The 14,160-nt window shown below is 40.5% G+C and overlaps 1 protein-coding gene across 1 annotated transcript; it reads right to left on the bottom strand.

The window, feature by feature from the left end:
* Positions 1 to 8,288: 8,288 nt before the first annotated feature.
* Positions 8,289 to 11,924, bottom strand: LOC149933282 (solute carrier family 22 member 7-like). Its single transcript, XM_090157255.1, has 7 exons — positions 11,601 to 11,924; positions 10,209 to 10,312; positions 9,988 to 10,142; positions 8,991 to 9,165; positions 8,777 to 8,924; positions 8,440 to 8,525; positions 8,289 to 8,372 (listed from the first exon to the last, which is right to left on the bottom strand). The coding sequence occupies exons 1-7, from the start codon at positions 11,922 to 11,924 to the stop codon at positions 8,357 to 8,359; spliced, it is 1,008 nt and encodes a 335-aa protein (XP_090013381.1). The 3' UTR covers positions 8,289 to 8,356.
* Positions 11,925 to 14,160: the final 2,236 nt, after the last annotated feature.

Raw genomic sequence — 14,160 nt, 5'->3', positions numbered from 1 at the left:
AATTGCAACGGTATTCCAATTGTGTGCGAGGCGACTTCTACCGGTCCTTGTAAAGTGCATCCAAATGTGGTTTCCATTGTGTTGAAGTTTTGTAGCAGCAGCGCTTCGCAGTGATGATCAAGAGACTCGAATAAACGATAGACTGGTTATATTTATTAAAATAATGAGAACAAGTTACATGATTGAAAGCTGGTAAATTAGTGACACACTGATACGCAGTGTAAAAGGTTTTTATACTAAAAACCGAGCGGAAAACATTTAAAAAACAAATATAAAATAAAGCGGAGAGATAAAGTAAAGAACATCTCTCCGTGGTTTTGTTCTCTTTCCCGCTGTGTTGGAAAACAATCTTCGTCGGTTATCTTCAACACTCTCCCTCGATGAAGATATGGTTAAATGCGTGGAGATTCAGGCTTTGGCGAAGGCGTGTGAATATCTCGGCACATAACGGCTTCGTGAAAATATCTGCCAACTGCTCTTCACTTGGCACGTAGGTGACATCAATCTGGCCGTTGATCACAAGTTCTCTCACGTAGAATTGACGGACGTTGATGTGCTTTGTACGACGATGAAATTCTGGATTCCGGATCAATTTGATAGCTCCGGCGTTGTCAATGCGCAGAACTGGAATCTCATTTTCTCGTTCAATACCCAAGGACCTTTTGATGGCTTTGATCCAGACAATATCTTTCGCTGCTTCTGTGGCGGCAACAAATTCAGCCTCGGTAGTAGATAATGCAACGGACTGTTGCTTTCGACTTGCCCATGTAATTGGCGTTGATCCCATCAGGCAGACAATTCCCGAGGTTGAGCGTCTGGTCTTTTCACATCCGGCATAATCGGCGTCGCAGTAGGGGACAAGTTCCGATGTGTCATCTGATTTGAACAAGAGACCCAGGGTTGTCGTTCCTCGTAGATAACGAAAAATGCGTTTTACGGCGTTCCAGTCTGCAATAGTTGGGTTTGCCATAGCCTGCGATGTACGATTTACGGCGAACTCGATGTCAGGACGTGTACCCATTGCAGCATACCGGAGGCTTCCAATGGCTGAGGCGAACATCGTTTGAGCTTCGAATTTCTTCTGACCATCTTCGCTGGTATCTGGCATAGAGGCTGGTGTTTTTACAGCTTTACAGTCAAGCATACGGAATCTTTCCAAGACCTTCTCGAGATAGGCGCTCTGATGAAGGAAAATTGAGCCATCTTCCGTGAAGTCGATCTTGAGACCAAGATATGTTGAGGCGGCTCCTGTGGTAATCTCGAATTCATCAGTGAATTGACGGAGGAATGCATCAACATCTGTAGCTGTAGTTCCGGCAATGAGACCATCGTCGACATAGAGGATTAGGATAAGCAATGTCCTTCCAGATGAAAAAACGTAGAGGCAATGATCACCATCAGCACGTCTGAAACCGAAATCTTGTAGAACTCGATCGATTCGCTCGTTCCAGCAGCGTGGTGATTGTTTAAGGCCGTACAGACTCTTTTTAAGCCTCCAGACTTTGCCGCTACTGTCATCAAATCCTTCTGGTTGGTGCATGTAAATCTCCTCGGACAAGTTTCCATGAAGAAAGGCTGTCCTTACATCAAATTGCTTTAAATGTAAATTCTTCTGAGCAACGATGCTGAGGAATATTCTCAGGGTCTCGAAACGGGCAACTGGAGCGAAAGTCTCTTCATAATCGATCCCTTCTCGCTGTGCATATCCCTTGGCTACGAGTCTGGCCTTATACTTGGAAATCGTTCCGTCTTCGTACGAAAGATCCATCTATTTCCAATGATTTTCCGGCCCGAAGGAGGATTGACCAATTCGTAAACTTGGTGTTCCTTCATTGAAGAGAGCTCTTCAGACATTGCCGTTTGCCATTTCATGGATTCGGCGCTTGAACGAGCTGCTTCGGCGGTCTTTGGAAGATCATCACCGATCAGGAAAACTTTGTCTACAGGCATGCAGGTACAACAAGTGTGCCCTTTTGCCCTCAGTTTTGAAAGATCTCGAAGTACGGGTCCGGTGGCTGCAGATGGTGATTCGATGGATCTGGATGTCACGTCTTCGGGAACATTGACGGATCTGGATGTCACGTCTTCGGGAACATTGACGGATCTGGATGTCACGTCTTCGGGAACATTGACGGATCTGGATGTCACGTCTTCGGGAACATTGACGGATCTGGACGTCACGTCTTCGGGAACATTGACGGATCTGGACGTCACGTCTTCGGGAACATTGACGGATCTGGACGTCACGTCTTCGGGAACATTGACGGATCTGGACGTCACGTCTTCGGGAACATTGACGGATCTGGACGTCACGTCTTCGGGAACATTGACGGATCTGGACGTCACGTCTTCGGGAACATTGACGGATCTGGACGTCACGTCTTCGGGAACATTGACGGATCTGGACGTCACGTCTTCGGGAACATTGACGGATCTGGACGTCACGTCTTCGGGAACATTGACGGATCTGGACGTCACGTCTTCGGGAACATTGACGGATCTGGACGTCACGTCTTCGGGAACATTGACGGATCTGGACGTCACGTCTTCGGGAACATTGACGGATCTGGACGTCACGTCTTCGGGAACATTGACGGATCTGGACGTCACGTCTTCGGGAACATTGACGGATCTGGACGTCACGTCTTCGGGAACATTGACGGATCTGGACGTCACGTCTTCGGGAACATTGACGGATCTGGACGTCACGTCTTCGGGAACATTGACGGATCTGGACGTCACGTCTTCGGGAACATTGATGGATCTGGACGTCACGTCTTCGGGAACATTGACGGATCTGGACGTCACGTCTTCGGGAACATTGACGGATCTGGACGTCACGTCTTCGGGAACATTGACGGATCTGGACGTCACGTCTTCGGGAACATTGACGGATCTGGACGTCACGTCTTCGGGAACATTGACGGATCTGGACGTCACGTCTTCGGGAACATTGACGGATCTGGACGTCACGTCTTCGGGAACATTGACGGATCTGGACGTCACGTCTTCGGGAACATTGACGGATCTGGACGTCACGTCTTCGGAAACATTGACGGATCTGGACGTCACGTCTTCGGAAACATTGACGGATCTGGACGTCACGTCTTCGGAAACATTGACGGATCTGGACGTCACGTCTTCGGAAACATTGACGGATCTGGACGTCACGTCTTCGGAAACATTGACGGATCTGGACGTCACGTCTTCGGGAACATTGACGGATCTGGACGTCACGTCTTCGGGAACATTGACGGATCTGGACGTCACGTCTTCGGGAACATTGACGGATCTGGATGTCACGTCTTCGGGAACATTGACGGATCTGGATGTCACGTCTTCGGGAACATTGACGGATCTGGATGTCACGTCTTCGGAATCCGAATCATCGGAACTCTGCTCTCCCTGACTAGAGACATCCATCCATTCTCCAGGTTTGGTTTCGAGTATACATTTCTCAGGATCGAACTTGACATCTCGAGATCGGATGACGTCATTTAGCTCTGGAACGTAGACTAGATATCCATCCATGTTATCTTCATAGCCAACGAAAATGCCCCTCAAAGCTTTCTTAGACAGCTTCCTTCGCTTCTCCTTTGGCACATGAACGTAACAATCGGTTCCAAAAATGCGCAAATGCTTGACTGATGGATTCGGCTTTCCAGTCCATAGTTCGTACGGTGTCTTCCCTTTGATGCAGGTTGGGGCTGTGCGATTTAGAATATACGTCGTCGTGTTGACTGCTTCGGCCCACAGCTTTGGAGGTAGATCGGGTTTTGAATGCAGCATTGCACGAACAGACTCCATGATTGTTCGATTCTCACGTTCAGCTACTCCATTTTGCTCAGGAATGTATGGCATTGAGGTTCGATGCTTCAGGCCGACTTCTTGTGTCGTTATTCGGCGAAACTCATCGTTGACGTACTCGGTCCCGTTATCCGTGATAAGTTCTCGTACGGTATGCTCATGGTTCTTGCAAAATGCGAGAAAGTCCTTGAAACGATCCACGACTTCAGATTTCTTCGTCAAGAAATATGTGATACGAATGCCGGAATACTCGTCCTTGAAGAGAAGATAGTAGAGCTTGCCCTTCATTGATGGAGTCGGTGATGGCCCCCAGAGATCTGAATGAATTCTATCTCCTGGCTTCGTGGCTTTATCTAACCGAGTGCCAAAGCTGTGACGAGTCATTTTTCCAAAGATACATCCTTCGCATAGTTTATCAGTCTTCTGATTGATAATCTCGTAACCGAGTCTCTTCAGAGTAGCCGCTACATGTCGTTTATCTTGATGGCCTAGTCTTTCGTGCCAGACTTGAAGGTCCACCTTTTTCTCGTTTCTTGGACCAGTGGCAAGATATAAGGAACTCGATGGCTGCTCCACAGTCATATCTACTTCCAAAGCGTTCGGATCTACCACTCACGACTGCCCATAAAAAATATCCTCCGATTAATACATCAACTGCGTGCGGATTGCATGCGCCAACATTGCCTGACATTGCGTCTGCCAGTAAAAATCCTCTACTTCTAAATTCTTCAGTCAGTTCGGCTCCTGGTACCGAGAATACCGAACCACAGATTTCGGGGGCTTCGTAAGCTTCAATTGTCACGTTTTGTCTTGGATCGTGACGACTTCTCAACTGCAGACGTACTCTCCTTCTCTTCACTGTTTCCGGTTTTGATCTACCGAAAGTGGTCAAGTTCAGATATTCTTCTCTGACAACTTCAAGTCCAAGTTGCCTCGAGACACTCTCCTTTACGAATGTAACGTGGCTTCCATTATCGAGAAGGCAGCGTACTGGCACTTCGCCTTTATCTCCTGGCTTTTGCGCTATGGCTAGAGCTGTCTGTAGTAAAACTACTCCGTTCCGACTACCCGTTATTCCCGCTGACATTTGGACCACTTCTTTCGGTTTAGTTAGATCTTGTTGCGATGGTGGTTTAGGATCACTTTGCGTCCGTGATTGTTCCACGTTATACTCAGCTTGGTCACAGAGACTAGTATGGTGATGACAGTTACATTTTTGCAACCTCTGACGTGTACTCTGCAATCTCTAGCTAGATGATTTTCTCTCAAGCATACGAAACAGCGTTTCTTGCGAATTAGTACGTTCTTCTATTCTCTGACAGATATCTTCTCGCAGTCTGTTGTAGTGTGGTTCGCTTGTTCACAATAGAGACATGGTATAATTCCAATTCCCATAGTTAAGGATGCAGCGCTAGAAGGGTTGCGATTGTATCTGTTTTCCTGGCGAAAATTGCGATAAGACGAAAGTTGTGAATGCATAGGTTGCAAATGGGAAGGTTTCTCTACTTCAGCTGCTTTCCCCATAACTAGGGCTCGTTCTCTACTTGCGATTTCCTTTTGAAGAAACTTGAGTAATTCTTCAATTTTGAACTGGTCATCTGAATACTGTCTACTAAAGGCTAGCGTGACGTCTTCAGGTAATCGTTGCGTTATTATGGGACATAAAAGGCTTCCGTAAGACTGATCCATTACTCCTAGAGACTCGAGACTCCTTACTTGCACGCGGCAAGTATCGTACAGTTTTCTGAGGCCAGAAATGTCGTTAGATCTTCTTACAACTGGGAGGTTTAGAAGGGTGTTCATGCGCTCGCTAATAATGATGTCTTTGCGTCCAAATCTCTCTCGTAGTACGGCAATTGCGTTGTCATAGTTCACTTCAGTTAGCGATAAGCCTTCAACAGCTCGTAGTGCGGGTCCCTCCAAATACGATAGTAAGTAACTATACTTATCGGTCTTCGACAAAGTCTCTGAGTTATGTATGATGTTTTCAAAGTGGCTCCAGAATGATTGCCATTGACAGATTGTCCCATTGAAACGACGAATTTCCAGCTTCGGTAGTTTAACAGTTGGTGCGTTGTTTCTGTTCCTACGAGCTCTGTTCCCGGCATTATCATTATCTGAATCGCTGCTATTTGGGTTTCCCTCCTAAGTCTGTTCAGTAAACTTCTTGCTCGCATAGTTATAACTTCCAATTCATCGATGTTCTCTTGGGACGTTGCTAGGTCTGTTTCCATCTTGGCTTCGAATTCAAATAATTGCATAAGATCCATTTCATAGCCTTGTAACATTGCCAACTTCTGATCCAACACCTTGACGTATCCTTTGATTTTGTGGATATCGGGCTCGTCTCTATCTAACTCCATTTCCAGGAGGTTCTTGATCTTTGTTGTGGCTCTCCTCGTAGCTCTCCTTCTGCTCTAAATGACGGTTAAATTTTCCATTTCGTACGTGTTGCGAAGCTTCTATGATACGCGATGACTTCTCTTCAACGCGACGGAGGCTTGAGATTTTGTATGTTTGGAATTCAGGGGTTAATCCCGGGTTTCGGCACCAAAATAATGTGAAATCTCAACTAAGCGGGTACTGAAACTTCTAAAGGTCCGTTTAAAAATACAAAGGAGAAAATCTTTGCGGGTTCGTAATGCCTAACTGAATTCGGATCATAACAGAAGAGAAGTAAATACGACAACAGTTCGTTATGAAAACGAAAAAGCAACTGACTTTTATTTTAAACACTTTATACTCAAAAAACACGTGCCTTATTCGAATCTTTCCCGCCAAAGGGGTCGCGTGTGCCAAACTCGCACTCGCTCGCTGTCTCTAAGCGCGTGTTCAATAAATTTCACGAGGGGGATATGGTACGAATATTTGACTTTAACAACTGGCTCCTGTCCATGGCCCACGAATATTCGAATTTTCTGATATGATTCAGAGGTCATTTTGCAATATGATTACTCGAGCCGATATCGGCAAAATGTATCGTAGCGGAGGAATTATTGAACCATACATGTAATTAATTATTTCGACCTTTTAACTATTTTGAACTTTATTTCCTTAATGTCAATAAACCATAGTATCATTATGGTTTGTTCATGGAGAAAGAGCATATCTTGATGTATCTAATAGCTCTTAAATGTCTAATTGTTTGATTGAATAAAAACACATTTTTTGGTATACTGAATAGTGTTATGCTTATAATTTAATTTAGAAAAAATGGCTCCTTAGGTAGTACCAATTTGTTTTTGTTCATGAAACCTAACCTTTTCCGATGCAACAAATTTTATTTGTAGGTTCGAGGGTATGCTCTACAACCTTCTCATTGAAACGTTTTGTCTGACGCCTATCGGTGAAAACTTCATTTTAGAAAACTACGAAATCTTTCCGATTTTCTGAAATTGAAATATTAAAAAGTTCCCTTGCCAATAAATATACTCTGAAAATTTCAAAACTCTAGATTAAATAGTTTTTGAGAAAAATGCCTGGGTCGATTACCCAGAATATTAAATCAAGAATTTATTCAGATTAATATGAAGCTACAAATATTTCCCCGGTTTTCATATTTCTGAGAATATAATATCCGCCTACACGGAAAGATCGCACCACAGTACCTCTTACAGGAAAAAAGAGAAAAAATTACGTGAAAAAAGATGAATTTGCGTGGTTATTCTTCCGGGAATCAAAAGGCGAACAGGTTGTTGCCCGCATATTCTCTATTAACCTGAATACACTCTTGATTAAAAAATAATTGTGTGGAAGGCTAGTTTGCAAAATCGCAGCGATTGCGTAGATCGACCCAAAAATGATATATATAAGAGATTTCAACAGTTGACGCTCATATTAGCGGTGTTTTTCCCCGTATTGCGTATTTCCATTATTTACTACAAATTAATTGAATCTGCGTTACAACTATTAGGATGATCGAGTAAGTTTCATTTGAACCAAAAATAAACCGAATAAAAATAGAACTTTCGCGAGGATTAATTATGTGACTACCTCTTCGATGAAAATGCAACACCTTACATTGGTTGATCTAAAATGGATGGTTATCAGGATAACCTAGCCTCCAAAATCTATTACTTTCAGACACAGGGGGACGATAAGGATTTCGAGTCTCGGCCAAACGATCAGAAAAACCCGGAAGCGTCACTTCGAGTCATCGACCTCGAAATAGATTAAAGTAGACCTTTTAATATAGGGTCTTGAAATTTTAAAACATTACATTAATATAACCATCTTCGATTTTGAAAAATTATATATGATGCAATCTCAAATTGTCGCCATTTACAGAATGCCCACTTAAGGTTATAATGATAATAAAAGCCATTTTAATTTACATGGAAATAAAATTCAAACGTTTTTGAAAAAGATTGCCCTTGATTAGTCTGTCTAAAATTGGACAGAAAACCAACGATTTTCGTGAGCACACTATAGCAATTTTCGTCTCGAGCTTAATGATAAGTACGTTAATTGTTAATAAAATGCTCTGCTAGACTAGATATTTATGTGACGCGCACAAACGGGAGTAGTCTTAGTAAGACGACTTATTCCCCTAAATATTCGTTTTCCTACAATACAAACAAACATTTAAAAAAAAACGAACCGAAAATACTGATACATTGTAGTGATACTTACAATGCAAAATATGAAATAAGCCCCGTTTTTCGAAGCGGCTTGTTGCGGTACAAATCCTTATATGTACCTTGTCGATCCTTTCTATCCTAAAATAAGCTAAATATCATCCGTTAAAATAATCTAAATTTCCCAATTTATGACGTTATACATTTAATAAATAAAAACTACATTCAGCTACTCAACATTTCTAGGTGTAATAATACATTGATGTAAAAATGCTTCAAAACTGACGATGTTGCTTTTGAGAGGAAATAATATTCTTCTAAAACGTCTTTATCGGTGTAATTAATTAATTAACTAATTCCTTAATTAGTCATGCAATTATTAATTTCCGTACCGTTTCAATATTTGCTATCAATTTCGTCATGATTTGTTCAAGGTCCGCTATCGGTCTCCCATTCATTTCCGCTTGTTCCTTCAATTGAGTCGCTGCTCTTTCGTATCTTTTAGTCGAAATGAGCCATCTCGTGGATTCAGGCACGTACCTGGAACACGTCTTATTTTAAATGACTTGGAAAAGGTCGTTGTCGTTGTGAAATCAGATGCCTTACCAATATATTAGGGCCAGGAAAGGCAATTGGATCGGCAGTGATGACACAAATAAAAATGTTCGCCAAATTTTAATCAGCCATGCCAAAAATGCCACTGCCATCATTCCAACTCCCCACATGGCACCGAAACTGAACACTAAGTGGTCCCGATATTCTGGTCCCACTGATTCCAAATCTGCCAAAAATGAAGTTAATTTATTTCGCCTGCTACGGTATTTGATCTGGAAAAGTGTGTACTATGACGAAGAATCGAAATTTAGATTTAGTTTTTGAAAAGCTGTCCTGAAAAGGTGGGGTGTTCGCCTCGTAGCAAAAAGGGCCGGGTTCAATCGCAGCTGGTGGCGCTGGGTGAAAACTCGAGACAACTCTAACCACTGGTTAAAGGGATCAGTGGCGGCGGAAGGAAAATAGTTGGTGCGGTGCATAAGCGAAAATGCGGGGCAGAAAATTAGGTTTTTTGGGTTAAGCCAAAAACGCTAATGATTTCGTTTTTTGGTTGGTTTTGCTAAATTTGTCCATATTTGCTAGTGATTTTCAAATATCAAATCTGATTAAGTATTTAATTTATTTTTATCGGGGATACATAGTTTTATAATAATATTTTCGGTTTGGGCGAACCATAATATTTAATTGAATCACTTGCCAAGTTTTTGGAAGGGCAATTTCGGGGGGGGGGGGGGGGGTGGTCCAACTACATTGATTACGTGAGTGTGGAGAGCTGTTAAATCGCGCGCCATGAAGGGCTTGTCAACACCCATCTACGCGCAGCTGCTCTAGTTCATCTGCAATAATGGCCTTAAAGGTCCCTATAGCTGATTAAGGCTTACGGTGGGGCCCTATTAATTATTTAATTAATTAAAGATCACGGATGAATTATTAATTATAAATGCCAACAAGGTTAGTAGTCTCGGGTAACATTAATTTCAAGTAGCTTGTTTGACATCAAAATTTTGTATTTTTCAATATAACCCAAAATATTTATTTCTTTGAAACTCACATATTATTAGAACAGGACCTTGCACAGCACCATAAATTAATCCAAGGAGGAATCTGATAACTAAGAACATTGGCATGTTGACGGAAAACACGGCGACGAATGACACAACGCACATGGCTGCCTGAGCGAAAAGAACTACTGATCTGCGACCAAATCTATTTCAAAAAATTAATTTTTTTATTTTTTTCGTCATTTACTTTTACAGATTTCGTTTCCTTTACTTGTCAGCGATTTGTCCTCCTGGCATAAATGCCAAGAAATTTCCAAATTTGAACACCATATACCCAAACGAAATCATCCATTCTCGGGAACACACCAAATCCCACTATGAAAGAGTGATACAAAAATCTAATACAATAAATTTGTCATCTATTGCCTACATTTCAGTGACAAAGGTTTTCCAAGAATGTATTTATTTAATCAAAAGTGTGCCAGTGTGCTCCTCACTTTAAAGGAAATCAAATGGATTCGGTATCTCTTCGGTTTCCTAAAACTGACGTCTTCCCTCGTGATGGACGCGGGTGACGGTTTTCTTCCCCCTCTCTCGCGTGGCGCGGGGAAGCTAGAACATCATGCCCACGGATCGTCTCCACATTGTCTTTCCCCCTAAAAATAAATAAATACATTCTTGGTTTTTACCAATGAGAAACATGTCGTACACCTTGAATACAACAGCCATAACGCTCGGACGTTGGTAAAAGCTATAACGCGCCCCCTTAAGCATTTTGAACTTGCGATAAAATATTCGACATTGCTTTGATCAACGTCTCTTATAGACTATTTCGGAATACGCAAATATTGAAATTAACCGAAGAAATTTCGTTAGACCGAGATGAAGACCAAAGTAAACCGTTCTCTCGGTGTCGCGGCTACGAAACATTTATTTTTAAAATAAAATGTGCAAACGTATGAATCGAAATATTTCCTTATCGCACAAACTTTTTGTTTGGTTATCAAAAACCAGTTGTCATTGAAAATATTAAAATGAAATTCAATTTTGGAGCACTCGAGAGATGCTGTTTTACATGTGATAATAATAATTACTACCGTCAATACGCCGAAAGTGAGAACTATACCATACTAATCGCTTTCAGGGATTTATTTTTTAAATAATATACCGAATCCAACTTCTGGTTATATTCGTATTGTAAATAATTTTTTCGCACTTTAACATTGAAATAGTGAATAACAATGTCAAGGTTCAAAATTCAAACCGATTGTGCTTGGTTTACTAACGTGTTTATAGGCGTATTAAATGCGCTTAAAATATTAAGACTGTTTTATTTATACTTGGGGAAAATGGCTATGTTGAAACGATTTATAGCGTCGCTCGTAATACACGTCACGCTCTACCATAACGATCTTTCCCTTTAAAAATCAAATCATTATGGGATCTCATTGGTTTCCAAAAACTAACATCAAAAGCTGGTGACATTTTTTATTTCTCTTAAATCGTGCCAGGGGAAAACTCGGAACAACTCCTTCCGCGTTGAGTTTGCAAGTTCTCTCCCCACTGGTTTGAGGGGTTTTCCCCCCGAGCTCTTCGGTTTCCCCTTCAATAAAAACTTGTCGAGGTTAACGGTAATCGTAGTTCCAACATGAACTCTATTCACTTGAGAACCAGTTTCAATTGAATCACTGAATACTGTATGTGGCTCCGTTATACAGCTACCGTAATAAGTTTTAAGTTGTGACTCAACTTCAAGAGGAAAAATGGTTTCTTCCGAGGCCTGTTCATTCGTTTCAGGAAGATTTAATGTTGGAATGGAACCAAACTTGAGACGTTTACTAGTTCGATGACCGGTGTCACTGATTTCAATACACTCACTAGTAAAATGATTTTCACAAACTCTATGATCGATGGACGGCAAAAGCCTTAGAAGAACAAGGCCCAAAATAAGCCGCTCTAACGTTCGTTTTTTTCGACTAGAAGCCATTTTCGCGCAAGTTCGGGGTATTTTAAATGATTAGGAACTCTAAATAAAGAAACTCCATATGCGGTACTGAAGGTTTTACACCCGTTTATTAAATACACTGGCATTATGTTGTTGTTTATAAAACGTCTAGAAGAAAAAATCGACTTTAGACAATCAAGAGTCAATCCTAGGAGTTATGATTTCATTGGCTACTATAGCAGCCAATAAAGATACGGCCCAAAAATGTTTAGACGAAAAGCCCAAATTCAGGGGATAATGGCGCTGCGTATTTCAAATCAATTAAATGCATATAAGTTAATGTTTTTAATATTTTTATCGTTTTACTAATTTTATATTGCATTTTAAGTTAGTGCCATTGTTTTAAACCAAAAATTATCTATCCCGGAAGTTTTCTTTAAGGCGTAATACAGCTCTCGCCGGAGGTTCATGGTGCGGACAATTTAAAAATCTTAACCATAAAAGTTAAAAGGAAAAGTCCAGGTTGGGTAAAACTTGGGTCTATTTGAAAAATCATGTTTAAATATACTCAAAAATATCAGTCGTAAAATTGTATCTTTTTTTAATGACGATAAATTAATTTTGAAACGAGCGAAATTTACCCGCCGAGCGAGTTGCTATTTTCTTTCACCTTCCCTCCGCAGACCGCACGCGTAGGGAACAGAGTGCTGTTATACCGCGAACAGCGCGTGATTAAAGTCCTAAAACGTCACCGCGAAACAAAATATCATATCGCTTGGCGGGTAAATTTGGCTCGTTTAAAAATTAATTTCTCGTCATTAAAAAATATACAATATTACGACTGATATTTTTGAGTTTATTTAAACATGATCTTTCAAATAAATCCAAATCTTACCCAACCTGAACTTTTCCTTTAAAATTAATCTTTATAAACCAATCCCTAATGTTTGGAGCTTAAAGGTTTAGTGGTATCTGATGAGTTTAAAATAAAGCGGTCGTTAACTTGGACTTTTACGAATTGTTACAGCATAGTAAGTGGTTTATTAACTCCCGAGAGAACAAGTGTTAAAACGATCAACAAAATTTCGAACTACTAATATTTAAGTGGATTAAGAATTAAAAAAATAAAACAAAAAACCTCGTGTGGATGTATAAATATTTAAAGTAAACCAAATTAGCCTCTTTGAACTTCATAAACTTTTGCAATTTAGTCTGATAATCAGTCGAAAATCCAGCTTCTCGTGTTGGCCGCTACGTGGCTCTATGTAATCTGAAAAGGTTGATTACGATCTTGTTAAATAAATTAAAAATAAACAGAAAATTAATGAAATAAAATTAAAAGGATAATGCGCTTGCATTGACGCCAAACTATAGTGCGGTCCTTTTATTAATAATTTTGTCCTTATATAAAAAGCCAGAAGCCTATAGTGTGTGAATCTTAATTCTTAAGTAAACATATCTGACTATGTGTTATTAAAATGCGTTAGCTGTCGGTTGAAAGTAATTCATAATAATGAGCACAATCAATGCATATAAAATTTAAAAAGTACCACCAAGAAAGTTACAAATCCTGAATTTTCTTCGTAAGCTAATTTTCGCTTATCTAAGCGGTGTTTGCATCATGGTAGATGACCGAAATATAGCCATAGAAAACTTAAGTAAAATTATATTTGCACATTTAACGCTCAAAATATAGCGGTCTCCAAAGTGTTTCTCAAGATCATAGAATTGTTATATTATGTGACCCTTTATGAGAATTAAGTTCAATACCTTAACTTATTACCAGAAATATATCTTTTACGAGATAAATACTAATCCTCTTCTATTATTGCGTGTTGTTTGTTTTCCGCGTAGATGCGGTTCGTTAAAGCAAAGCGCCCTTTACATGGTATTTATTTCTGATATTACTTACGCTTTTAAAGAATACTGTAACGCAAATGAATACAAAAGAAGCAACTTCGCAAGACGTTTCATCAGCACCAGCTTTCGACTAGCCATTACATTCACAGAATTTCAGCTCTCAATCGCAGCAATTCTTCGGACCACAAGCAACACATAACTTTGGTTCACCACTAACGCAAAACGTTGGACTAACACTAACACATAACTTTGGATCACCACTAAACCAAAGCTTTGATTAATTTCAAAAATATTAAATATAATCCGGCCTATTGAGTGCGCAGGGTTAAATTGAGTCATTTATGGCCTATTCACAAGAGTCAACATTTTGGCGAAATATTGTTGGCCAACACGATTCTTAAACCGAGTTGGTTCATGT

This window comes from Leiobunum rupestre, chromosome 8 (assembly GCF_980474605.1).
Source record: "Leiobunum rupestre chromosome 8, qqLeiRupe1.1.hap1, whole genome shotgun sequence".
NCBI lineage: Eukaryota > Metazoa > Arthropoda > Arachnida > Opiliones > Sclerosomatidae > Leiobunum > Leiobunum rupestre.
Note: the sequence above shows the minus strand (reverse complement) of the source record. Positions and strands in the feature narration are given on the sequence as shown.